This window comes from Ursus arctos, unplaced genomic scaffold (assembly GCF_023065955.2).
Source record: "Ursus arctos isolate Adak ecotype North America unplaced genomic scaffold, UrsArc2.0 scaffold_11, whole genome shotgun sequence".
Classification (NCBI taxonomy): domain Eukaryota; kingdom Metazoa; phylum Chordata; class Mammalia; order Carnivora; family Ursidae; genus Ursus; species Ursus arctos.
In genome coordinates, this window is record NW_026622775.1 from 29872959 (window position 1) to 29899752 (window position 26794).

The 26794-nt window shown below is 36.0% G+C and overlaps 1 protein-coding gene across 2 annotated transcripts in view; it reads left to right on the forward strand.

The window, feature by feature from the left end:
• The window catches only part of NAA15 (N-alpha-acetyltransferase 15, NatA auxiliary subunit), a 79286-nt gene extending 52795 nt beyond the window's left edge, over positions 1 to 26491 (forward strand). Inside the window, exons 15-20 of one of the 2 annotated variants that reach the window (XM_026499371.4) lie at positions 8278 to 8471; positions 12774 to 12882; positions 15046 to 15144; positions 19982 to 20128; positions 21986 to 22083; positions 24048 to 26491. In XM_026499371.4, the coding sequence (XP_026355156.2) occupies positions 8278 to 8471; positions 12774 to 12882; positions 15046 to 15144; positions 19982 to 20128; positions 21986 to 22083; positions 24048 to 24248 (848 nt within the window). In that variant the 3' untranslated portion in view covers positions 24249 to 26491. The remainder of the gene's footprint in view (positions 1 to 8277; positions 8472 to 12773; positions 12883 to 15045; positions 15145 to 19981; positions 20129 to 21985; positions 22084 to 24047) is intronic. The other variant, XM_026499372.4, reaches the window with a different exon arrangement.
• Positions 26492 to 26794: the final 303 nt, after the last annotated feature.

Genomic DNA, 26794 nt, shown 5'->3' on the forward strand with positions numbered 1-26794 from the left:
TGTGAGTTATTCATGGCAAAAATGTTACATGAGGTGGGTGGAAAAAGTGTGTCAGATTTTTTTATTCCGTCTGAGCTTATTCCTCTTCTGAAGTTATGGTTAGTTGTTTTCTGTATCCTTCTTCCTGATAAAGAGCTTTGGATCCTTTTGATAATTTTTATTAAAATTTAAAATCACACGTTGAAACCCTTGTATAGATTTTATTTGACCCTCTACCTGTTGTTGCTTCCTTAAGTAGAAAGAAAATGCCAGTAAGAATCTACAAAACAATTTATAGTTGAAGCTGAGAGCTGTGATCCTGTGGTTTCTTTTGTTTATCTTCCTGTTCACTCCTCCTGCCTTTCTCCACTTCTTCAAATTATTCAAATAATATATAATTAACTCTAATTATACAAAGTTAAAAAAATTCAGAAATACACTAGCAAATGTGAAAATCCCCTTTCACTATTCTCCATACCCATAGACGATCTTCTTTCAAGGTTCTTTGATAGACAATCTTCTTTCATAGGTTATCCCTACAAAAGGTTCAGTTGCCTTTATACACAATTACATATTTCAGTTTTATGTGTATGTAAACTCCACACACACATTTCAGGGCAGTTTTTTGAGGTTGTTTGGTTTTCATTTGTTTTATTTTTTTAGCCCCATAAATGAGTGATATTATCTTGAGTATTCTGCAACTTAGACTTGTTTTTTCATAGTGTTGCTTCATATCTGGACATGACTTACTACAATGATCAGTCATTTTTAAGGCTCTGTAGAAACCTATGTGGGTTTTTTTCCCTCACCATTACAGTGCTGTAGTAAATGTCCTTGTACGTCATTTTGTACTTGCTTATTCAGCATGGATTGTTAGAAGTGGAAATTACTGGGTTAAAGAATATGAGAATTTGAAATAGTGTCAAATTGACTTCCTTAAAAGGTTCATCAGTTTTTATTTCCACAAACACTTTTGAGCTTATCTTTTACTTCATTGCTAACATAAAAAATTACCCATCCTTTACATTTCCACTGTTTTGGGGAAAATACCTGATTTATAATTCCTAGATTATGTAAAAGTTTATTTATTTTGAGAGAGAGAGAACGTGTGTGCTCGCACATCTGGGGGGTAGGGCAGAGGAAGAGAAAGTCCCAAGCCAACTCAGCGCTGAGTGTGGTGCCTTATGCAGGGCTTGATCTCATGACCCAAGATATGACCCAAGCTGAAATCAAGAGTCAGATACAACTGGCTACACCACCCAGGTGCCCCCCTAATTCCTAGATTTTTAAGAATGGAACATCTGTATGTTTTCATGTGGCCTTTGGCTTTCTTGTATGAATTGCCTGTTCATGTCTTTTTCCCATTTTATTTTTCAACTTGGTTTGTAGAAGTTCTCTGCATGTTCAGGACTTTAATGCTTGTTTATGTATTGCAGAAAATTTCTTCCTCTTTTACTTTAGTCTTAACTTTATGGTAGGTATCTTTTATTATGAAAAAGTATTAATATTTATGAGATAAAATTTAGTCTTTTCTAAGTCTTGCATAGAAAGGCTTTTTTTACTTCAGAATTTAAAATATATTTTAGAGGTGCTTGGGTGGTGGCTCAGTCGTTAGCATCTGCCTTCAGCTCAGGTCATGATCCCAGGGTCCTGGGATCGAGCCCCACATCAGGGAGCCTGCTTCTCCCTCTCACACTCTCCCTGCTTGTGTGCCATCTCTTTGTCAAATAAATAAATAAAATCTTAAAAAATAAAATAGAATAAAATAAATTTATTTTAGAAGATATTTATCTTCTGTGTTTCCTTATAATATTCTGTTATGATTACAATCATCTGGAGTTAATTTTTTTAAAGGTTTATTTATTTATTTTGGGAGGGTGGGGGGAGGGGTAGGGAGGGAGAGAGAGAATCCCTAGCAGACATGGGGCTCCATCCCACCACCCCAAGATCATGACCCTAGCCAAAACCAAGAGTCGGATGCTCATCTGACTGTACCACCCAGGCATCCCTCATCTGGAGTTAACTGTTACATATTGATGTGAAGTTGAAGGTAGCTTTTTACCCCCAAATAGACTGCTGACTCCTCAACAGCATTTATTGGTAAGTTGTCGTATTCCCTGCTGATTTAAAAAGGGGTGCCTGGCTCGTTCAGTCTGTGGAGCATGTGACTCTTGATCTCTCGGTTGTGAGTTCAAGCCCCACATTGGGTGTAGAGATTACTTAAAAATAAAATCTTTAAAAATAAAAAAATAAATTGCCACCTTTATCATGAACTAAACTATGAAGTACAGCATAGGGAGATGTGGGTATGGTGTTTGGTTCTAACATACATCAAAACTTCTTGTAAAGACATTAAACTGTGGTATTGACATCAGTATATAGGTTTCTGTTCTTACGATCTCTTTGTCTCTTCTTAAAATCTAATGCTATGTCTTTAGAATTTTCTTGCTTTTATATGAACTTACTTTTATATTTGAACTGTAGAATTAGCTTGTCTGTTAGTAAGATTCTTTTGGAATTTTTAATTTGAATTGCATTTAAGATACAAATTACCATTTGGGGTGGGGATATCTTAATATCAAATCTTTGCATACTAGAATGCATTTTATGTCCTATTTATGTTTTAGTGTGATTGTCATATAACTTTGAATTTACTACTAGCATTATCTCTGCATGCCTTTTTTTCCATTATGATATTCTAAATGAATATTATTATAGTTTTTGTCAAGTTGGTATCCTTATTGAACTCTGATACTAGGTTTAGTACTTTTTTTCAGTTGATTTTTAAAAATTTTTCTATGTAAGCTGTTATATTAATCTGTAAACAGCAGTTTGTTTTCTTTCAGTATTTATACCTCTCTTTCTCATGCCTTATTGCATTGGTGAGGCTTGCTAAAACTGCTAATTACTGGAAACAGTAGTATGCTTGCTGCCTTTTTTAATCTTTAGACATAATGTTTCTAATGGTCCACCATAAAGCTTGTTATTTGTAGTAAATATCTGGTAGTTACCCTTTATTTGGTTGAGAAGTTATTTTTCGCTTCTTACGTTTTTATCTTTTCAGTGAACTTAAAGAGTCTTACTAGTGTGGCCAGATTTCTTTTATTTTGCCTTCCTAACGTGAATGTTGATTTGGCTGTATAGAGTAGTCTAGATTTAGGTGTTACTTGCTATGTATACACATATATGCATGCATACACATACGTATACACACAATTTTTTTTTTTAAGATAGTGCAGTATTCTAGGATAGTAGAATTTTCCTCTGGCTCCTCCTAATTGAAAATTCTGAGCCTCTATTATGTTCGCACAAATAATAGGTAATTCATGTAAAGTTGAGACCATTCTTATCCAGGTAACTAGTGCTGATTAAGTTAACAGGATTCGAACTCTTAATTTCTGTATTAACTTCTAATGTAGTTATTCCTTTCTCCATTTTTGTATGGCAGCTCTGTTATTATGAACTAGGTGAGTCATTTCAAGGCAGTGGTAGATAATATGGAATAAGATCACAAAAGAGCCAGTGGGCCAAATCTGTACTGTGGTTTGATTTGATAAATGAAATTTTATTGGGACATAGCTGAGCCTCTTCGTTGATGTATTATTTATGGCTAATCTTGTGCTACAACAGCTGAGTTTAGTTGGGGCACCAGAGACTCGTGGCTTTCAGAGCTGAAAATATTTAGTTATCTGGCCCATTACAGAAAAAGATTATTGACTCCTGGTGTAGCATAGTGGAAAGAAAGAGCCCAGACTTTGGAATCAGAATGAAGTGGACTTAAATCCTCGTTCTATCTTTTATTGTTACTTGAGTTAATAGTTTTCCTCTGAAACCTCAGTTTTCTCATACATAAAAATAGTATACTCTAATCCATGAGATTATTGAAGATATTAAATAAAATAATTATGCATGGTATCTAGTATGTAGTAAGGATGCAAGTGGTAGCAGTTATTTTACAAGTCATTAAAAGGTCAGAATTTTTGTGGTTACTCAATTTTAAATGTCTTGTATTTCCAGAATGTAATTTTTGGTCCTTGTTTCAAATTTTCTTTTTTAGTAGTAAGGCTACTAGGAAAAAGAGAAACAGGTGTGTATTTATTTTTGATGGTTGTTGTCTATTGACACATAATAAATTTCCCTAAATTTAGCAGCTTAAAACAACTATTTGCATAGTTCAGGAGTTTCGAAGCATCTAGGTTGTTCTAGCTCAAGGTCTCTTACAAAGTTGTAGTTAAGGCGGGGGCGGGGGGTGGGGAGACACTTGGGTGGCCCAGTTGGATAAGCATCTGCCCCTTCAGCTCAGGTCATGATACATGGTCCTGGGATCGAGCCCCACATCGGGCTCCCTGCTCAGCGGAGAGCCCACTTCTCTCTTTCCCTCTCCCACTCTGCCTGCTTGTGGGCTCTCTCTCTCTTTTAAATAAATAAATAAAATCTTACTAAAAAAATGTTGACTGGGGCTGCAGTCATCTGAAAGCTAGACTAGAACTAGAAGATCCATTTCCCAGATGGCTCACTCCATGGATTTTTGGCAGGTGGCCTTAATATGTTAGTCTCTCTAGAGGATTTCTTCAGTTCCTCAAGGCATAGTAGCTAGCCATGAGAGCAAGGAAGAAGCCACAACACTTTTAATGTTCTGTTCTCTTGACATAACACCCCATCACTTCCTACATGTTCTGTTTGGTAGAAGTGAGTCACCAAGTATAACCTATATTTGAGTGGGAGAAGAATCAATTTGTAGACATATTTTTAACTGCCATGTTCTGCATTCTGGACACAAATTTTTACAGTATTCTTTTTTTCTTCTTTTTTAAAAAGATTTTATTTATTTATTGGAGAGAGATAGAGATAGCTAGAGAGCAGGAGCAGGGAGAAGAGAGAGAACGAGGTTCCCTGCTGAGCAGGGAGCCTGATGCAGGACTTGATCCCAGGACCCTGGGATCACGACCTGAGCAAAGGCAGATATTTAACCGACTGAGCCACCCAGGCACTCTGTTTACATTATTCTTACATGCAAAATACACTTGCCCCTTCCAAGGCCTTCAAAAGTCTCATTCCATTACAGTATTAGCTCAGAGTCCAGAATGTTCGTTATATATGTATATGATGTGCTGGTGCTGATGAGATTTCTTTAATATGGTTCTTTAGTGTAGCTCTTCAAGTATATATAGTTCTTGATATGAAATCCTGTGCGAGGGGTACCTGGGTGGCTCAGTCTGTTAAGCATCTGCCTTAGGCTCAGGTCATGATCCCAGCATCCTGGGATTGAGCCCTGCATCACTCCCTGCCCAGTGGGGAGTCTGCTTCTCCCTATCACTCTTCCACTCTCCCTACTCATTCTCTCTCTCTCTCTCTCATTGTCTCAAATAAACAAATAAAATCTTAAAAAAAAAAAAATCCTGTGCCCAGTGCATGTCCACTATAAATTGATAGCAGAGGAAAAGAGTACCCGTTGTCGATATTCTTGGTCAAAAGGGGGTGGTTAAGGGGAAATGGGAGGTGCACAGGACTTAACTGGTTATGTTGTTCTCAAGTCCAGTTGGGTACAGGATAGCAGTTCTTCGATTAGGACTCACGATTTAGGACTAATTCTCTAATGGTTCCTGGTTCTGTGCTCGCTTTCTTGGTTCCACCTTCTGCATCTTCTTTCCTTGTTCTTAAAAGTTAGCGTTCGTGGGGTGCCAGCCAGCTCAGTTGGAAGAGCTTGCAACTCTTTTTTTTTTTTCTTTAAGATTTTATTTATTTATTCGACAGAGATAGAGACAGCCAGCGAGAGAGGGAACACAAGCAGGGGGAGTGGGAGAGGAAGAAGCAGGCTCATAGCGGAAGAGCCTGACGTGGGGCTTGATCCCATAACGTCGGGATCACGCCCTGAGCCGAAGGCAGACGCTTAACCGCTGTGCCACCCAGGCACCCCGAGCTTGCAACTCTTGATCTTGAGGTGTGGGTTCAAGCCCCATGTTGGCTGTAGTAATTACTAAAAAAATTAATTAATTAAAAAAAGTTAGCGTTTGTTTACACCAGAGTAGTTTTTCAGTCTGCTTCCAAAATTTGGGGGGTCTTTTATACGATCTCTGTTCCTTTCAGTCCAAATTTGCTGTTTCTGCCCATAGAATTCTTGTTTTTTTTGTTTTTTGTTTTTTTTTTTAAGATTTTTAAAATTTATTTATCAGAGAGAAAGACAGCCAGCGAGAGAGGGAACACAAGCAGGGGAGTGGGAGAGGAAGAAGCAGGCTTCCCAGCAGAGCAGGGAGCCCAATGCGGGGCTCGATCCTAGGACCATGGGATCACGCCCTGAGCCGAAGGCGGATGCTTAACTACTGAGCCACCCAGGCGCCCCAGCCCATAGAATTCTCTTAAAACCTTTGTGGATCTTTTGTGAATCCAATTGGAAGCCACATGTACAAATATCTTTGTCTGCCTTGAGCTTTTGCTGAGAGGACAGCATCCTTGAGTTTCTTAGAAGCTCTGTTATTTGAAAGGATCAGTGAATCATACCCTGAAAATTTTTAACAGAAAAGAACCTTTTGGGTGACCAGTAACTGAGGCACCATCTTTCTGACTTCTGAGTTTAAAGGATTTTAAAACTCCGGTTTCCCTGTTGATGTATTTTCTTGGAAATTCTCTGAATTTGACCTTTGCTCAGCAGCCAAGAGGTTGAGAATTTTCAAAACTGTCAAGTCCTTGTTCCATTTGTTTTTTTCTCTTGCATTTTTATTATAAGCTACAAGAGGAATCAGTTGCTACCTTAACTACCCCCTTTTTTTTTTAGCTTGGAAATCCCTCCAGATTTCCATAGATCACTCATTTCATTTGATATGCCTCTACATGACTATAACATGTTTCACTTAAAGCCTCTTCAAAATCCAGACTCTATTAAATAGTATAGGGTCCTTCAAGCTTCCATTAATGCTTTTTTCCAAGTCTTCCCACCTTTTGCCATGCTTTGGAACCAAAGTCAGTCCTACATTTTAGATTTTTATTGCAGTGGCACCCCACTTCCAGGTACCATAATCTGCCTTATCTATTGCTGCATAACAGATTGCTTACACATAGCTTTAAATAATATTTATTATCTCAGAATTCCTATGGGCCAGGAATTCAGAAGTCACTTAGCTTAGCTGTATGATTTTGAAAGATGTGGGGTCTCTCAGGAGATTGAGGTCAAGATGGCAGCCAAAGGCTTCTGAAAGGTTGATTTGAGTTGGACAGTCTGCTTCCAAGATGGCTTACTCTCATGGCTGGAGGCCTTTTCTTGGCCACGTAGGTCTTTCCATAAGGTTGTTTGTGTATGTTCACAACATGGCATTTGGTTTCTCGTGAGTGGTGCAAGAGAAAGTAGGGAGGAATCCACCATGCTTTATGTTCTGATCTTGGATGTCATACACTTTGAATTCTAGCATATTCCATTCGTTGGAAGTGAGTCAAGTATAGCCCGCAATTAAGGGAAGGGGAAATAGGCTCTACCTTTTGAAGGAAAGACTTTATGGGCATATTTGAAAATCACCACTGTGATGGTATATTTTAAAATGACCTTTTTCATTTCTCACTATCAATAAGTATACCCAAAGTTACAGTTGCACATGTAACTTTCAGATTTATTGCTTGAAGAGGAAACGATATAGATTTTTTACTTTATTATCTCATATTTGTGATTTCTGGTCTTTCTTTTGAGACATTCCATAGTTTGTACCAGAAGAGCTGTTGTTAATTTTCAGTGTCGAGCTTTTAATTTACCATATAGTTTTTTATTATTCCATCAACAAATATTTGAGTATTTTTTGTATATTCTGCTAGGCCCTGAGAATACATAAATTACAAATAAGACAGGGTCTCTTCCACCAAGGAGTTCACGGTCTTAAAAGAAAACCACATATATAAACAAAGTATTGCGACAAGCAAAATATATGTCATAGTGGCAGCACTGAGTAGAGAATGAATAACTGACAAGGTTAGAGAGGCATAACTAAGAAAAAACATAGTCTAAGGCCATAGAAATATCAAACAGCTTGTTATTTCTAGAACTGCAAGTATAATATTGCTGGAGGAACTCTTATGCTTTTATGTTTTGCTGTGGTTGTGGCACCAGGTCTCCACCTGGTTTCAGAACTTTTTTTTTTAAGAGATCACAGTGTTCTCTATCGAATGTGGAACCATTAAATGGCTAGGTACACATAGACACATGGACATGTATAACATGTAATATTTTTTATGGGAGTTTTAATGGGAATGTTAAATTAGTGATCATTACTAACCTGATTAATATGCTTTAAATTAATTAATCCATATTGTCTACAGCAAACATGTCTGACAAAGAACTAAAGAAGCTACGTAATAAACAAAGAAGAGCTCAAAAGAAAGCCCAGATAGAAGAGGAGAAAAAAAATGCAGAAAAAGAAAAGCAGCAGAGGAATCAGAAAAAGAAAAAGGATGATGATGATGAGGAAATTGGAGGTCCAAAAGAAGAACTTATCCCTGAGAAACTGGCCAAGGTACTTAATAATAGTGTTGAGCACAATTGAGTGAAATTTTGTGGCCAGTTATTGTCATTTTATACTGTCTTATTCGACCAATTTGATTATATATTTTAGAATGAAAAATCATTTTAAATCTTAGCCTGTTATCCTTCCTTCTTTTGCTCTTTCTTTCTTTCTTTCTTTCTTTCTTTCTTCCTCTCTCTCTTTTTCTTTCTTTCTCCTGCTCATATTTCACATTTAAAACTTGGAATAATGATCCTGATCCAGAGTAATCTAGTATGGTATAGAGGAAAGTTTTGGCTTTTGAGTCATTCTGATCTGGGTCCACATATATCAGCGCTTATACTTCACTGTGTGTCTTGGACACTTCGTCTAACCTCTCTGATGGTTTTCTTATGAATAAAATGGGACTTGGAAAAAATCCCTACTAGGCAGGATTAAAGGAACTATATGTACAAAGAATGAAGCATCTGTTATAAGTGGTAACATGGAACTTTTTATATTTAGACCAAATTGAGCTTAATAAAGGAAATGTATGTGTATATCTCTCACCCATGTGTCAGTTTACAGTATTTCTTTATTGTACTTTGCTATTTTAACCTAATCTCTTTAAAAGTCCCTAAATATTTTCCCCCAAGCCAAAAATCATATCTGCTATTTTTAATCATTAAGCTAAAACCAAGGTATTCATTGTCAAATGAACCATTTTGATTAGTAACGTACTTGTGCACTTTTCTTCTGACCCTTGGTGTTCAGCTACTGCATGTGAAAATAATTTTATAGTTTATTATGTTAAAGCAGTAAATATAGTAAGCACATTGCCCTAGAGTTCAGTAGTAGCCTCACTAGTAGCTAAAAAATCAAAATCAACTGCCTTATAACTAAGAAAAATTATAATACCTAATAAGTAGAGTTGGAAAATAGTTTTAGGATTATATCAGAGCAGATGGACAATAATATCTCATAGCAGTATTGCTATCTAAGAACCAGAGAAATCTAGCTTGGATTTCAAAGGATATATTGACATCTTTTCACAGATAATTGTATAACTTCTAGGAAGAAAGATACTACCTTTTTATTGTTGGGAGTTTATTGGAAGAATACGCAGAGTAGTGAAGAAGCACAGAAAATTGCCTTTTAGGCCTCATGGAAAATTGGAGTGTTTTTCAAGGATAGTATCAGCTTTAAGGGCCTTCCATCTTTATGCTTCAGCTTTATTACTACCACTTTTAATCACTGTCAGTGACTGTCTGCCACTACCATTCTTTCTACATGCTTTCTCTATAGCCCATGACTTTTCTTAATGACTTTTTTCTTTGTAACACTTTGTACCTTCCATTATACTTCTTAAAGAGAGAATTTACCCCCACAGAGCAGAATTCTTATACCAGGCCTCCTTATGACTATTGGGTTTTTCTTGTGTCCAGCTTATCATGGCTTCGTTTGGGCCAGATGCCAAGTTATAGTCTAATTATTTATAGCTAGAGGTTTGTAGAGTCTCAGAAGAAAATAATGCCTACAGAAAGTGCTTTATTTGGAAAGAGCCCAGTGGAAGGTACCCACTTTCATAGGCTGCTATTTAATATATACTGTTCTTACCTGTTAGGCACATAACACACTTCTCTTCCTAGGGTAACTGCCTCCAGGATGCCCCCTTCTAATAGTATCAACCCTTACTTATATCCCCAGTGTGGTGGCAGCATTAGATTACTCCAAGCCATCATAATAAGGTATGACATTGTAGGCAGTTTTAAAAGTTGCCTGCCAAATCTGGATTTACAGTCTCTAGATTCTGATTTTTTGTGATCCTGTATTTTATCATTCTTAATGTTATAAATGGTATATTTAGTGTCACTGATTCAGGATTTTATATATGTAATATAAAATAAAAGCATTATTATGTTAGCAATAATTCCAGTTGAAAAAGGAAAATAGGAAGAGGTTTAGTGAGTTTAATATTCAGTTAACTGAGTATAAACCTGAAGTCTTTGTTTCTCCAACTTATCATGAGGCAGTAATTGGTATTTATGAGTTCCTTCATGTACCACCCATCCTATGTTCCTCCTTGCGTTCAGGTAGTATTCATCTCAGCTGGATTATTTTTTTCCTTCTGTATACCCATATGTTCCTCCTTACATTGTGTTCTTAGTATTCTGTCTGTATAGGGTTTAATAGTTTTAAACTCTCTGTTGCTATGCTGGGAGTAAAGGGAAATGTATTCTTATACAACATATTGTCATACGGATTAGACTTCACATCAGTTTATAAATTTAAAAATTACATATGATCAAAACCACCCTTGTAAATCTCTTATATTGCCCATCAACACAATGCAGTCCCATTCTGCATCTCTTTAAACTTAAGTAAATTAAAATCTTCATGACTAGATGTAATTTTTTTTTTGAGAGACAGAAATGAATATGCATAATTCTGGCAATTTCATCCAGTACTCCATTCAGTGAACACAGGACCCCAACTGAGTATGAGACTGAGGAAGTATGATTACCATTTGTTTAGTCCATGTCAGTTCCTGTGTGCCTCTCCCAGTGTGAACATTTTGCTACTATGATTCTCATTTTGGTACTTAATATGGTTTTCATGCACAGAATGCAAACTAGTAATATATATTCATTTCTATACGTCTATCTCTACAACTTTAGGGATTTTTCAAGGGTAGTTTTGATGATACTTTTTTCCTTTTTTTTTTTTTTTTTATCTTAAGCACTGATTTTAGAACTCATCCCTGTTGATATGCTTTTGTATATATAACTCCATACTTCATTATGTATATGAATAGAATGTAGTTAGCTTTATTGTGGTTATGTATATATGTTTAAACACTTAGATTTAGTGTGACAAAAATCTTACCTACGCGAGGCACACAAACGTGGGGATAACAGATCCAGATTTTTTGTGGTGGCAAATGTTCTCATTTATTAGAATTGTAGGCAGAATTTCTCTTTTCTTTTTCCAAGTTTAAATACTTGATTTCAGTTAAGTATAATGTTTGTATTGACTTAGCTTCCCTATATTCCTTGTTTCCATTTTGTAACAGCAGCCATATCTCCCTGGTAGTAAATTACCCTGGTCAATACAGTGATCCTCATTTCAGTCTGTACTCTGAAAGTCTTGAAAAACTTGATACAGTTCCATTACAGTTTCAGTTTGCAGTTCTTTACCTTTCCCTGGTAGACATTTCTCCCCTGTATAACACAAATCCCAACTCGATAGGACATAGAATCGTGGGAATAAGAAGCAAAATATTTACAAATGTGTGAGAAATGCATACTTAGGAGGGCCCCTCTCTCCCCTTTGTCTCTTGGTATCTACAGCTAGTAGAGTGACAGCACCATATATTGATTTCTTGTTTAGAGCATGTGTCCTTCAGAGTAATGCCAGCTCTTTTACATGCTAGTATAAGGTAGCTTTGCTTAAGGTTTTTCTTTTGTTTTTTTTTTTTTTAATGCCGTGAAATAATTTCCTTAGCCATAATCTGTGTTGGTAAAACCACAATTACCATATTAGCAGAGCCATGTTGGACAGCTATGGCAAATCTAAATTCCATCAAGGATAAGTTGTTAACTGCCTCTGTGATGAGACAAGGCAAATACAGGCATGGATGTTCAGTGCCTTTCTGATAAATCTGATATTGCTCCCCACCCCGTCCCAGTCTACAGGGAAGAATTTTGTCCAGATACTCAGTGTAGGAATGTAACAATAACACAGTTGTGTAGTAAACGTGCCTGCCCAGGAATTAAAATAAATTTTTTTAAATGCCATCTCACCATTAGTATGGCATTGGAATAAATATGGATTCTATAGAATTTGTATTAGAACAAAGCAAGATAGAATGGATATTGTACTGCTTTTTTTTAATAGCTTGATTGTACTTCACTTTGAATTTAGAAAGAATGTTGACTCATTTTGTAGTATTCTCTCTCTTCCTTAACCCCTCTTCATCCTGTTTAACATCCTCCTCTGTCCTCCCCCTGCCCCACCCCTTGTCTGTCTTACCTGTTCATCTCACTGTCTTTTCCTGGTTCTGTTTTATCTTTCTCTTTACTTGTCAGATAGTTTCTCTACAGAGATAATGTAATATCTATGGTTAAAAACCAGTGAAGATTTCTAGAGTTCAAAATCCCCTTCCTTTAGATTATGGGAGGTTAAAATATGACGGTATTTCTGGGTAATGGGTAAGTGATTTTTACCAAAAAGAAAAAAAACCCAGAAAGGGAAGTGTTTTTAATAGAATAAGATCACATCCTTCCCCCTCCCCCACCTTGCTTCCATTTGTATAATATCTTTTATTTTTGTTAGGTTGAAACTCCATTGGAAGAAGCTATTAAATTTTTAACACCGTTGAAGAACTTGGTGAAGAACAAGATAGAAACGCATCTTTTTGCCTTTGAGATTTACTTTAGGAAAGGTAGGCACTTAGGGTATAGTGGCCCTGATAAAATTGATCACTGTATTTCTTAGATATAGTCACCCAAATCCAATAGTCTCACCACCGTAGGATTTTTCTCCCAATGCAGCTTCTCATAGAAATGCCTGCTACGTGTACAAGATACTATGGGGAGGTATAATGATACTGTTAGCTCTCCTAAGACATTAAAATCAACAGTAGATACACATACGTAACTAAGATTAAGGTCAAATATAGTAGTTACCATGTATGGGTGTGAATAAAATTAATGATACAGAGCTTAGATTAGTGCCTGATACAAAGGGAGCATTGAATAAATGTTGGTTATTATTAGCTGTTGTTAGAAGGTGTGGTGGTTAAGGTTTATCTTGAAAGATGGATCATATTTCTAAAAGAAAAGATGCATAGAAAGGAAGAGGATGCATTAAGAAAACACAAGTATGCTTAAATAATGTTGAGGTTGTCTGTCTTGCCTGAGTCAGGTAAAAGGTTAATGGAAGGTCTTGGTTGTCTTGTTTAGAATGCCTAGACTACATATAGATACTAAGACTTTGTGGTATTGAATTGCTGTAATCCAGGTGGTTCATTGGAAAAAAAAAAAAAGTATCATTAGGGTGATGCATATGAAGGAAAGAGAAATCAGTAAGATCTGAACAAAGGTTGTTGGCTCCAAGCAGTGTAACTGTTCTAAAAGAGATTGAATAAAATAGTATCTCTATAGAGTATCCATTAAAAAATCATGTTTGTCCAAAGTAATTAATAATGTTGGATAAAGGTTGCTGTATAGCATTGCTTGGAAATATGACACAAAACTATAGTTTGATTTTAATTTTTACTAAGATATTTACATGGGTATGTAAGACAGAAAAAGGGCCAGGAAGAAATACATAAAAAAATAACAGATGGTCTGTTAATGGATTTGAGTGATTACAATGGTTTCCATTGTATTTGTTTTTCAAAATGATTGTGTTATAATTTGTAAAAGAAGTTTATTAAATAGTCCAATAATTTAGAAACTTTTAAAGAAAAGTTAATACAACTTCCCTTTTCTTTTTTTCTTTCTTTCTTTCTTTCTTTTTTTTTTAGAGTGTGGAAGTAGTGGGGGTTTGGGGGGGGGAGAGGGAGAGAATCTTAAGCAATGCATGGCTTGATCTCACGACCCTGAGATCATGACCTAAGCTGAAATCAAGAGTCAGACACTTAACTGACTGAGCCACCCAGGCGCCCCAATACAACAAATATTCTTAAATGGAATCCTGAAGTATATAAAACCTGTTCTGCTTAAAGTGGGGAGGGCAATCTAAATTCCTTACAATTGGCTTCTTGGTTGTGTTCTAACCTCTGAAGGGCTCTTCAACATTTGAAATTCACTGTAGTCATGTGAAATGGGTAGTAACAAAGGGTATGGCAGTATTTTTAGCTTTGTGAGTGTTGGAGTAAGGGGAAAAGAAATGTTAGAGGAGCCTGGAGTTTTGAATTTTGTTATTTGGAGAATGGTACCAAATTAGGGAAGTCTTAAAGAGGTGATTTTAGATGGGACTTGGAAGTACAGTGAGTAATCAGGTGAAATTTCCATTCAACAGGTGGAAACACTACTGAAGCTTGGGAAACACGGGGGTGTGAGTGTGGGGATAGTATAGAAAGATATTAGAAATCACTGAAAACATAACCTTGGTGAATATTTTATCTTTCGAGGAGGAAGAGGAACCACAGATTGATTAGGAGAGGACACAAGTAGGAGGGAAACCATTTCACATGAATGTCACAGAACCCAAGAAGGGAGCTAGTTTGAAGTATAAACGATGAAGTTTTATAAGTAGTGCGAAAAATCCCTTTGTTTTGATTAAAGGAGGTTAAGAAATGAAATGGCTTCAAATTTTGTTTATATGGCATTAGTTCAAGTATTGTTGAATGCTGTCTAAATTTTTTGTACTTCACAAAACATTTTTTTCTTAAAAACATTTTTTCTTAAAGAATGTTGTGTGGAAAATATGAGCTAATATTGCTAAATCTGAGGAAATCCTTTGCTTCACTCCTGTTGCAGTTCAGTTTGATTGACTCTAAATTCGTTTCTCTATTTGTAATTCTCTAAATTAGTCCTCCAGAGGAGGGCAGCTTATTTTATCAAATGATCAAAATATATCTTACTTTTTCTTTTTATAGAAAAGTTTCTTTTGATGCTACAATCAGTAAAGAGGGCATTTGCTATTGATTCTAGTCATCCCTGGCTTCATGAGTGTATGATTCGACTCTTTAGTACTGGTATGTTTTGTTTTACATTACTTAAGTATTTGATTACAGTAGTTGATAGTGACTGTATAAGTGATCTATATAAGTTTGTCATAAACTCATTCATTTTAAAGCTTGCATTTTAAATTAGCTAAGGGGAAAAGCAAGGTTTTTTCTTTGTGATAAAGGTCTTTATTTTAAGGTAGAAATGTTACTTGATTCTGATATATAGAACTATTCAGTCTGAATATTTGAGAATCACTTCTGTTTCTAAAACGTTTCACGTAAGTTGGAATTTTGAATCATACTCGTGTAAAACTTTTTAATTGTTCTAAAATTGAAAAATCTCTGAAATTGTCTAGCTATCTCCTTGTCTGTCTTCAGAATTCTTGCAGTCATAAAATTTTTGCTAACTATAGATTTCAAAGAACTTTAAGGCAATCACTACTTTTCAAATATTTTCATTGTAAGATCCATATATTTTAATGTGAGGTAGAATTATAGAATTTTAGAGTGTAAAAGGTGGAATTTTATGCTAATTATTTTTCATTTTATAGTTGAGAAATCTAGGACCTTAAAAGCTTAAATAGGACTTATTTAAGGTCACACAAATAGTAATGAAGCAGGGATGAGAGCTTGGGTCTTTATATTGTTCTTTCTACTACAAAAGCTTTAAATTTAGAGTAAAGAACTCCTATAGTCAAGTGGTGGTTGTGGTTTGATTTTTAAGTGACTGGAGAAGGGAAATTGAATCTTTATAGAACAATCTGCAAATACAGTTAAATTATCTATCTCATTGCTGAATACTCAGCCACATATGAATCCATACATATCTAAATAATGAGGTTAAAACAGTCATCCCAGTCTTTTGAAAAATGCTAAATTGTCCTGATTAAGAACACTGTTTTGACTTCTAAGTAAAACCTTACTTAAATTATATTTATGCTTGCCAAAAAAAGTGATTCCTGTTATAGACACTGAATCATAGAGATGTTTTTCAATTTCTTAAATTATGATAGTAATAAATAACATAACCACCTTATAGAAAATAGAAGAAAGAATTGCTGTATTTAGAGAAAATTCAAAAATTTCTAGTCTCTCTTTTTGTATTAAAATTTTTTTGAAATCATGAGTCAGAAAATAAAGGCCAGGGCTAATGGCTTTTAAAACCATTCTTGGTTAGGATGGAGTGCATTTAAGCTGTTTTCAAAATTAATATACACATTTTGTATAATCAATTCTTTCCTAAAAGGTAGGAAAATAATACATGTAAATCCTATGGATTTAGAGATTTCTCTTTGAAATAGGAATTAAAAGTGGCATATCTAAATATATTTGTTCATAGTATGTGCATGGATTGATGAACATATGACTGTTTTCTTGAAACAGTTGTTTCAGGAGTTAAAATGCTCATGGACTTCAGAAGAACAAAGGCAGGATGGTCCTGATGTAAAAGTAGAATTATTTAGTGTCCCTGTTAGCTATGCCCCTTGCTCCAGATGTTTAGCTGACAGCATTGTTAGGAAGAGAGTTACAAAGTAATTCTTATTTTGACTAAATTTAGGCAATAAAGTGGTAATTTGGAGTGATAAAGATGCACTGTCTCTTTAAAAAACCTTCAAGAAATTGGGTAGACCACTTATTACCTTTGTTAAGAACAGGTGTGTACTCTATAAAAATACTTGTGAGACTACAGAAACACAGAGTAGGGGCATCTTTGATATACCCCACAGGGTTCCTTTAGTATATTTGGTACTTAAAAAAAAAAAATTAACTTTGAAGTAAGTTTTCAAGAACACATTTGTCATGTCAAGTTATACTGTACTAACTCCTTCTTTACAAAGAAATTTTCACATAACTCTTTTCTGGGAAGTATGGGGTTAAAAGGTGCGTTGACACCTATTTTATTATGGAAACTTCTCTAAGTAAATATAGTTATATTAGCCTGGTTATCAGTACCCTCCAAATCTTCAGAATGTTGTTAGACTCCCAAAGTAATTAGTATCTGCTACATAAAGTAATTTCCCATATAGGTCATCTTCCTCTCCCCCTTTTAATTATGAAGATGATTTTCAGGTTTTTCTTCTTTCTTTCTTTCTTTCTTTCTTTCTTTCTTTCTTTCTTTCTTTCTTTCTTTTTAATTTATAGGATTTAGAGCAATTTAAAATACACTTCTGCTTGGTGCTAAGTAAAAGATAGGAGCTTAGACATTGAATTGTTCTGTTATTCGCTTACATGCTTTTAAAATCACTGGTCATCTTGTTCTACAGTGAATCTTTTGTCTTTTCCTCTCATTTGTACAAACTCCTTTCTTCTTTTATCTGCAGATTTTCTTCTGTACTTATGTATTTCTCTCCTAAAAACTTCGTTAATACTCTCATTTACCTATTCTCCTGTTTTGAGTGGTAATCCCTTAGTAGGTTGTGCTTTAACCTAGTAGTGAGTATACTGTCTTTATCTCACACAAAATATGAGCATTTTCCACCCAAATCATTACGAAAATGCCAGCTAGCCTAGGAACCCAGGGAAATTCTTTTTGCTAAGAATCCACCCCCTTTTCAGTGTGACTTTTAACCATTGATGATTACTAAATTTCTTTAATCTGCTAATAAGCTAATAGCATGAACCAAACATTATTTTAATTTTAAGATGTCAAAAGACTCAAATCAAAAGCCTCTTAGATAAGGTTTTATTACCCTTCCCTCATTCAAGTATTACTTTTCCGTGATTCACAAGACATTATCAGACGATAGGAAGATAAGTAGTCTGGGATTTTTTATTTTCCTGGGACTTCAGTATTTTTTTTGTTAGTTTTAATCACTTTCAAAGGATGTTTAGATTGATCCCGCAGCCCACTAGTCTTTAGCAATAAAAGCTTATCTAATAGATGTGTGACATTTGAGGTTGCCCCTTTCCTTAAAGATACAAGTAAAATTCCATTCTATAGAATTCCATATAGCATTCTAAGTTATACTGCAGCAGATTTTTTTTTTTTTTTTTGTTATTAGTATCTTCCTGGAAATTACAGTTCCAATCTGCATAATGTAGGGGAGCAAACAGAGTCAGCCTCAAACATTTTGTGACTTAGTGAGGAAATGTTTTTGGAAATAGCTATTAATGGAAGTTGGGAGTTATATAAATATTTCCTCTTTATATATTCCGAGTATATGTATATTTGTTTTTAATTGTGTGGACTTTTTAAAAAATCAGTTTTGATTTTTCTGGGGACATCGTTTTAATCTGAGGAAAACAAATTTAATAAAGGTAGTAAAAAAACATGAAAAGCTTAGCTTCCACCTATAACCAGCTCTAATGTTGGTTACTTTCCCATCTGTATATGGTGTCTGGAAAGCACTTCATGCAAACCAACAAAGCCCATGGAAATAACATATTTTATAGAAAACCTGTGGTTTTGACATAATGTCCATTGTAATTGGCTATAATCTATTTTACCAACTTTCTTTTCAGTTCTCTCTGCACTCCTGCTTCCCCTGAAAAACAAATACTGATAAATTGCAAAAGCCAAGTTGAAAGTACAGCCATAATGGAGGTTAAGCTAAATTCTTTGTAACTCATTTAATTGAAAAAAAAAAAAAGCCACATTTAATTGAACCACTAATTTCTGTAGAATGATAGAAGAGATGTTATTTAACCAACAAAGCGCATATCAATTATTCAGGTACTATTTATGTGTAAAACATTTCATACAGATGTTTACTACTCAAGAGTTCAGTGTTTTTTAATAAAGCTTACGGTAGTGATCCAGGGTAGTGATCCATTAGGGAGATAATGAAGGCAGTTTAGTGAGTCATTACTACCATTTGACTAAAATAGAATGGAATAGAAAATAGCAGAATGCATAGCACAAAGTTAGGGTTAGTGTTCTGTGCAACTTTTGCTTCACATAATGAGCTATGTATATAGGGTACATATTCCTCAGTACAACATTTGAAAGTGACCACCATAGTTCCTAACCATAAGGAAAATATATTTTCAATCTATGACAAAAGTAATAACAGTTTATTGAATTATATATTTACCTATTATAAGTTCTTTTATATATAACTTTTCCTTACTGTGATCATTTTAGGTTGGGTATTTCCTTAATTTTACAGGTCAAGAAATAAGTTCAGAGAGGTTGTGACTTGTCCAAGCCTAGATCCATACCCAGGTCTGTCTGGCTCAAAGCTTCAGACTATCTCTCTATACCAAAATAATAATGAAGAATAAGCATACTGAAATTCAGTCAGAGAGGTTGGGGGGTCAGCTTTTCCATTTCTAAATTCCAAGCCCTGGGAATATGATTACTAGCATGTATTCATTACAGGAAAATACTTTGGTGGTCCTTTGGAATTTATTATACAGTGATAACTCAGTTTACATACATGAAGTGAATCACGTTTTCTTTTAAAATTGATAAATTTTGTAATGGCCTTATTTGGGTATGGAAGATGGAGGTGAGGAAAATTCTGTTGTATTCAGCACTGCATAATTGCTGTGGCAGTATTTATCAGGTAGGTGTCATCAAAGCCCCTATTTGACAGACTTGATTTAAAGTTGAGGGGGGCAGCCCCTCGGGGCTTAGAAGGCTACAGAATTACATCCTTCATTTTCTATTTTGCTTTGTTTTTTTCTGAAAATGAATCATTTATCATAATGAAATGTCTTTGAATGCCATTAGAAAATCATATTATTCTGACACACATTCTTTACATTTATATAATCTCTTTAAATGTTGAATTATAAGTAGGTTCATCTAGTTTTTACATATAATTGCTTTATTTATTAGACTTTTGAGGTAGATAATTTTTTAACTTCTGCAAACTATATCGGAGTATCTATTAATTGAGTTTGTTTTTCATTTGTTCAGCAGTGTGTGAAAGTAAAGATTTATCTGATACAGTTAGAACAGTATTAAAACAAGAAATGAATCGTCTTTTTGGAGCAACGAATCCAAAGAATTTTAATGAAACTTTTCTGAAAAGGAATTCTGATTCATTGCCACACAGATTATCAGGTAATCACATTACTTTCTTTTTATCTTAGCCTCCTCCTTCTTCTTTTTTTTTTTTTTAAGATTTATTTATTTGAGGGGCGCCTGGGTGGCACAGCGGTTAAGCGTCTGCCTTCGGCTCAGGGCGTGATCCCAGCGTTAATGGGATCGAGCCCCACATCAGGCTCCTCCGCTGGGAGCCTGCTTCTTCCTCTCCCACTCCCCCTGCTTGTGTTCCCTCTCTCGCTGGCTGTCTCTATCTCTGTCAAATGAATAAATAAAATCTTTAAAAAAAAAAAAAAAGATTTATTTATTTGACAGACAGCCAGCAAGAGAGGGAACACAAGCAGGGGGAGTGGGAGAGGAGGAAGCAGGCTCCCAGCGGAGCAGGGAGCCCCATGCGGGGCTCGATCCCAGAACCCTGGGATCACGCCCTGAGCCAAAGGCAGATGCTTAACGACTGAGCCACCCACGCACTCCATCTTTTTATCTTAGCCTTCTAAAACAATTTCAGTTTTTAGCTAATGGATTAGTGACAAGGTTACACATTTCTCACATGGAAGGGGCATTATGATTATTTCACATTTTAGTCTTATGAAAATAGGCAGCTCAAATATGCTTTCTATAGGGGCGCCTGGGTGGCTCAGTCGTTAAGCGTCTGCCTTCGGCTCAGGGCATGATCCCGGCGTTCTGGGATCGAGCCCCACATCAGGCTCCTCTGCTGGAAGCCTGCTTCTTCCTCTCCCACTACCCCTGCGTGTGTTCCCTCTCTCACTGACTGTCTCTCTGTCTATCAAATAAATAAATAAAGTCTTTAAAAAAAATTAAAAAATATGCTTTCTATAAATCTTCAAATTTTTTAGACAACGTTATTGTTGTGAATCAAGGTCAGTAGTTTCTCCTGGTTCAGCATAGTCTTTACAACAAAGCAAGTATATTGCTTTTATCTGTATATTACATATAATGAAGGAGGGTGGAGCTTTCTGGTTTTTTTTCTTTCTCCCTTCAACATGCTCTTAAAATTCACTTGGATGTGACCATAATCTTCTATTTCCCACGCTTGTGTAAAATATTAAACCGAACAATGCAAAACACCTGAAACCATTTCACAGGCAGTAGTCTGTGCTAGTAGTCCAAAGTCTGGACTTGATGGGACCATGTGGGTAGTGCTTTAGTAGGATGCTTTTAGAAAACCTGGCTAAGAAGCCCAGCAGCTTTGTATGCCTTTGTGGAATTCTGAATTCAGCTTTTTGGCTCATACCATCAAGGTTGGGTATCTCCCTCCTCCCACATCTGCAGCCCCACTTCATTAAGTGGTGTATTCCCCTCAGCCCCAAATTATGTTCATTTTAGAAAGAAGCAAACTATCCATAGTCCCCCTACACAGAGACAGCTATTATTAGAATATTTTATTTCTTCATAATTTTTTTTACTTTAATCTCAGTTAGGCTATTTTTGGTCTGTCCTCTCAGGTTTGTTTGTTTTTAATTTTAATTTTATTTTTATTTTTTTTATTTTTTAAAAGATTTTATTTATTTATTCGACAGAGATAGAGACAGCCAGAGAGAGAGGGAACACAAGCAGGGGGAGTGAGAGAGGAAGAAGCAGGCTCATAGCGGAGGAGCCTGATGTGGGGCTCGATCCCATAACGCCGGGATCACGCCCTGAGCCGAAGGCAGACGCCCAACCGCTGTGCCACCCAGGCGCCCTGTTTTTTTTTTTTTTTTTTAAACAGTGTTTCAAATGGCTATTCCCATTTTTCTAATAAAGTGCCACACTCTGTGTGCCCATGTATGTTACATTTTATATTTGAAAGGATAGAGGATAAGATGCTGGTTTTACTTTGGAATAAAGCAGATTTCCTTTTTTCTTCTCTTTTAGCTGCCAAAATGGTATATTATTTAGATCCGTCTAGTCAGAAGCGAGCTATAGAGTTGGCAGCAACACTTGATGAATCCCTCACGAACAGAAACCTCCAGGTAAGGAGTTTCTCATAATCTTTTTTTTCATAATCTCTGTTACAGTACCTGACTACTTTCTGTTTCTCTTTTCACAAAGAGAAAAATTTTCACCAAATAATTGTTTTTTGTTATTTATGCATACTGTTTACCAAACCGTTATGAATCCACATCAGAAACTAACCTTATCTTGAATTTATTTAGGATTGTCTGTGTGCACACATACACAGCAGGCTACTTGGCATCCAAGAACTAGTTCCACATCTATTACTTAGAATAATTTTTTCTAGAAATGTGTTTTAGTCAAATCATATATATGTGTTATATATATATATATTATATATATATGTCCGTAGTTAATTTTAGATTTCAGTTCATTCATATCTGTGCATTTTTTTTGAAGATTTATTTATTTTAGGGAGAGTGAGAGAGCGTGCGCATAAGTGGGAGAGAGGGGCAGAGGGGGAGGGAGAATCCAAGCGGACTCCTTGCACAGGGCAGCTCAGTCTCACCACTCCGACATCATGAACCAAGCCAAAATCAAGACTCAGATGCCCTTCTAACTGAGCCACCTAGGTGCCCCCATATCTGTGCATTTCTGAGCAAGCAATAGTCTCTGTGAGGATTTTTTTTTTTAAGATTTATTTATTTACTGAGAGACCGCGTGCGTGCATGCACGCAGGAGGGGTAGGGAGGAAGAAGAGAATCTTAAGCAGAATCATACTGAGCCCCATGCAGGGCTGGATGTCACCACCCTAAGATCACTACTTGAGCTGAAACCAAGAGTCAGTCACTTAACTGACTGTACCACCCAGGCACCCCCTCACAGTGAAGATTCTGACATTTTGAAGATGTATGTGCCAGGGGTCAAATTAAAACACTCGTTTTATAACTTATTGTAACATGAGATTAAGTGGAATAAAAGATATATGGGTGTGTTGCAAAATACAGATTCTAGTTTCAACTAAAAACAAAGGATAGGGGGCGCCTGGGTGGCACAGCGGTTAAGCGTCTGCCTTCGGCTCAGGGCGTGATCCTGGTGTTATGGGATCGAGCCCCACATCAGGCTCTTCCACTATGAGCCTGCTTCTTCCTCTCCCACTCCCCGAATAAATAAATAAAATCTTTAAAAAAAAAAAAAAAGATAGTGCTACTTCCTGTGATAATTGGCCAGATAAAGTAAGCATTTGATATATTCCCTTAATAGCATATGAAGGAAATATCTTGAAGAAACATTTGAATTATTGATTGCTAATTAATACGTTATTTAGATTAGAACATCTCTAGACAGGCAAAGTTGTTGGATACTATGTATCTACAAACTACGTAATGTTTTCCAAGTGAAAAGATGAAGAAATAAAACATGGGAAATGCAAGTCAACATGAAATATTTTAAAATATAAGAAGATATACTAAGATATACTAAGGGGTTTGGTTGAAACAGTTACCAGTTTCGTGAACAAATTTTTCTTGTGTATATGCTCCTTTGGTTTGAGACTTCTCCTGCTTAGTTAGTGGAGAAACTTACAATTTGATTACAGTGGTGAAAAGCAATGTTTGGTATTGCCAACTGTCTCTGAGCCTCTTTAAAAAAAAAAAAACTGTAAAAGTTGTAAGTAACCAATATTAGCATGGAAATTTTGACATTCATACACAGGGCTATCCTGGGCTGAGGCAGGGTTGCCGTCTGGGGTCAAGCACTTGTTAAGAGTGGGTGTGTCTTTAAATGCAGCCCCCTACACACTTTGCTTGCCCAACATTAGTCCTGGCCCTGTTTATAAATTCATCCTTTTGTATAAACCCTGCAACTCCAAAGAAATGAATTCTTACGGAATGTGTATGTGAGAGTAAAATGCTTTTGTGTATCTTAAATGTGTACATTTGCCCTTCATTTAGAAAATCTGTGGATAACGAAATGTCTAATGAATTCACAGTGAAAACTTCTTTTTTGACAAGTTATAACATGACCTTTTCTCTTTCTTTAGACATGTATGGAGGTATTAGAAGCCTTGTGTGATGGTAGCCTAGGAGACTGTAAAGAAGCTGCTGAAGTTTATAGAGCAAATTGTCATAAGCTTTTCCCTTATGCTTTGGCTTTCATGCCTCCTGGATATGAAGAGGATATGAAGATCACAGTTAATGGAGATAGTTCTGCAGAAACTGAAGAACTGGCCAATGAAATTTGAACATCATTAAACAAGCAAATGGAATGACTTTGGACCATATCTAGTGTATAATATTTTTGTCACGCACCTGCTGCATTGCTCTAACTTACACAGAATGAGAAGAGTAAATGTTCTTGCCTTCAAATAGTGTTTTACTTTTTTTATCCTGCTGAAAAAGTATATATAAAATATCTAACATATTACAGGATATAGGTTCAGTTTCTTAAAAAATTAAAAGCTGCTAAAATTGAGGGATTAAAAAAAGATACCTTATTCTATTCCTACCTACCCACCCATGTTTTTTAACTAATTTATATAAAATCTGGAGGCTGTTACAGCTAACAAAGCAGGTGTGTGGCAGAAATATTACTTTAAAATTTGTCTTGTGAGATTTTACTATATCTCAGACAGCATAAACGCTGTTTTAGCACTGGATTCTTTCACTGAGCACAAAGAGTTGTTGGGGCTTTAGCATCTGACTGATTTTGTTACGGGGTTGATTCTGACCATAGGAAGTATGCAATGTGAATCACTATTTACAGAGAAAACCTACAACAGATGCTTGATGTTGTAGAAGCTGGGACATATAGATACCAAGCAGAATTATAAGCAACCTAGAGGGTGTTCAATACGCTTGTTGTGTTTCCAAAATTCACTGTACATGATCAGTTTGGTGTTCTTGTACCACAGTTTTTAACTGAAGGAACCAGTTGGAACAATCTCAATTTTAACTAAAACTTGAAGAACTAAAATAGCAATGCAAACCTTTCAGCATTGTTTTGGCCAAACTTGTTAAAACTGTAATGCAAGAACCAAATGCACTGTGATGTGGCACCAACTAATTAGCACGCATGAATTTTTTCACCCAAGAGTGAAAAAAGAAAATCTACCATGGCTTGAAGTTAAAGAGCAGAACTCCTGACTACCATTCTATGACTGATCAAGAGACTAATAGTTAAAAACCTCAGCAGGCCTTGTTCACGATATGCAGAAAAAAAAGTGCTGCAGTTTAGATACCTCTGGAATTTTTCCACAGTGTCACAGGTTTGTAATACTTGAAGCCCTACATTTCTAAGAATATATTTCTTGCTCAGTTGTTTCAGGCAAGCCCAAGACTTTGTAATTTTTAAAGGGCCCAAGATTTTTTTTTCAATAACAGACCAGCTTCTTTTTCCTGCAGTTACAGATGTAATTTCCTTTTTGTTGTCAAACATAAGGTACCAAATATGATGCAATAAATTGTTTTGAAAAACAGTTGTGTGAATATTTCAACTAATCTGTGTTGGGCTTCTGTGAAAATACACAGGTGGAAACAGAGGTGCAAGCCAGAGGCAGTGTAATGTGCTGTACAACTAGTGCCGATGGGAGCGTTTAGAATGGGCCGAGTGCCGATGTCAGGGAACTCCGTAATGCAGGGGTAGTGCTGCTCCTGCATTCAGATTTCAGTGAGGGCCAGGATGGTGGCAGGTACTATGAATGTAATTCCTAACTTATCATTTGAAAGGAAAACTGAAAACTGCAATTTTGATGGAGAAAATGAGCCTTAAAATGTTAAACCTGTATACTGAGAACTGGCCTCGGGCTCAATATTCTCATTACATTTGCAAGATTTGAGCAAATTAAGTATAAAGTGAATCAATTGTATATATAATTGACCTTTTTGTGGTACTTTTAGTTTATAGGAAGTATATTCTAAAGGGAATTTTCAGGAGACCTTGTCCTTCTACTGATTGAACAGTTGTGCTAAACTCAACCTTTCATAGTACGTGACCTGCATTCCGCGTCCCAGTCTAACGATTTAGTGATGTAAAGAGAAGTACAAACTGAACTCCAGTGCTTTGTTATGTTTTCTTAACTGGCCCTGTCTCAGGAACATCTTAACAGATGGCAAAAAAAACAAACAAACAAAAAACAAACTTTTTTTCAACTTCTCCTATGAGTGGCAACTGAAGTTCTTATTGTTGGGAAAGAACACTAGTGCTACCTCTGCCACTACTGAGGTGTTGGGAGGAGGCACCAGCCATATAATAGGGGGTGTATGTGTGAATTATGTTTAAACTCTACTGTATATTGAAATGAAATTCATATATTTGTCTTGATAATGTTCAAATGATGTAGATTGTCTTAGAATGAAAATTCATAAATACTCAGAACTCTTGATGCAGATGCCACCCGTGAGGAGCTAAATTCCTAACATGTATATTGTACTCCAACCCAATTTTACTGGAACTATTGAATAAATATTTTATTTTCTTTCAGGTTTACTTGATAGTGGATACATTGTCTGGTGTCAGAGGACCTTGACAGGGTTCATTTTATGTCCAGACAGCACCCCTACAACATTGTACTGTACTGTCTTGCTCTGAGTAGTATCAACTGGATCATCTCACATTTGCCTCATTCACTCTATTAATTCCAAATGATACTGTGGGGGAAAACAGGGTTAGAAAAACAAGTGGGGAAAAAATGCAGTGATGTTGTATTCTAAACAAGTGCCTTATGTTTATTGCTGAGAACTGGTGTTATCAACCCTTTTCAGAAGAAAGGGTCCCTTGACCTGTATTAAC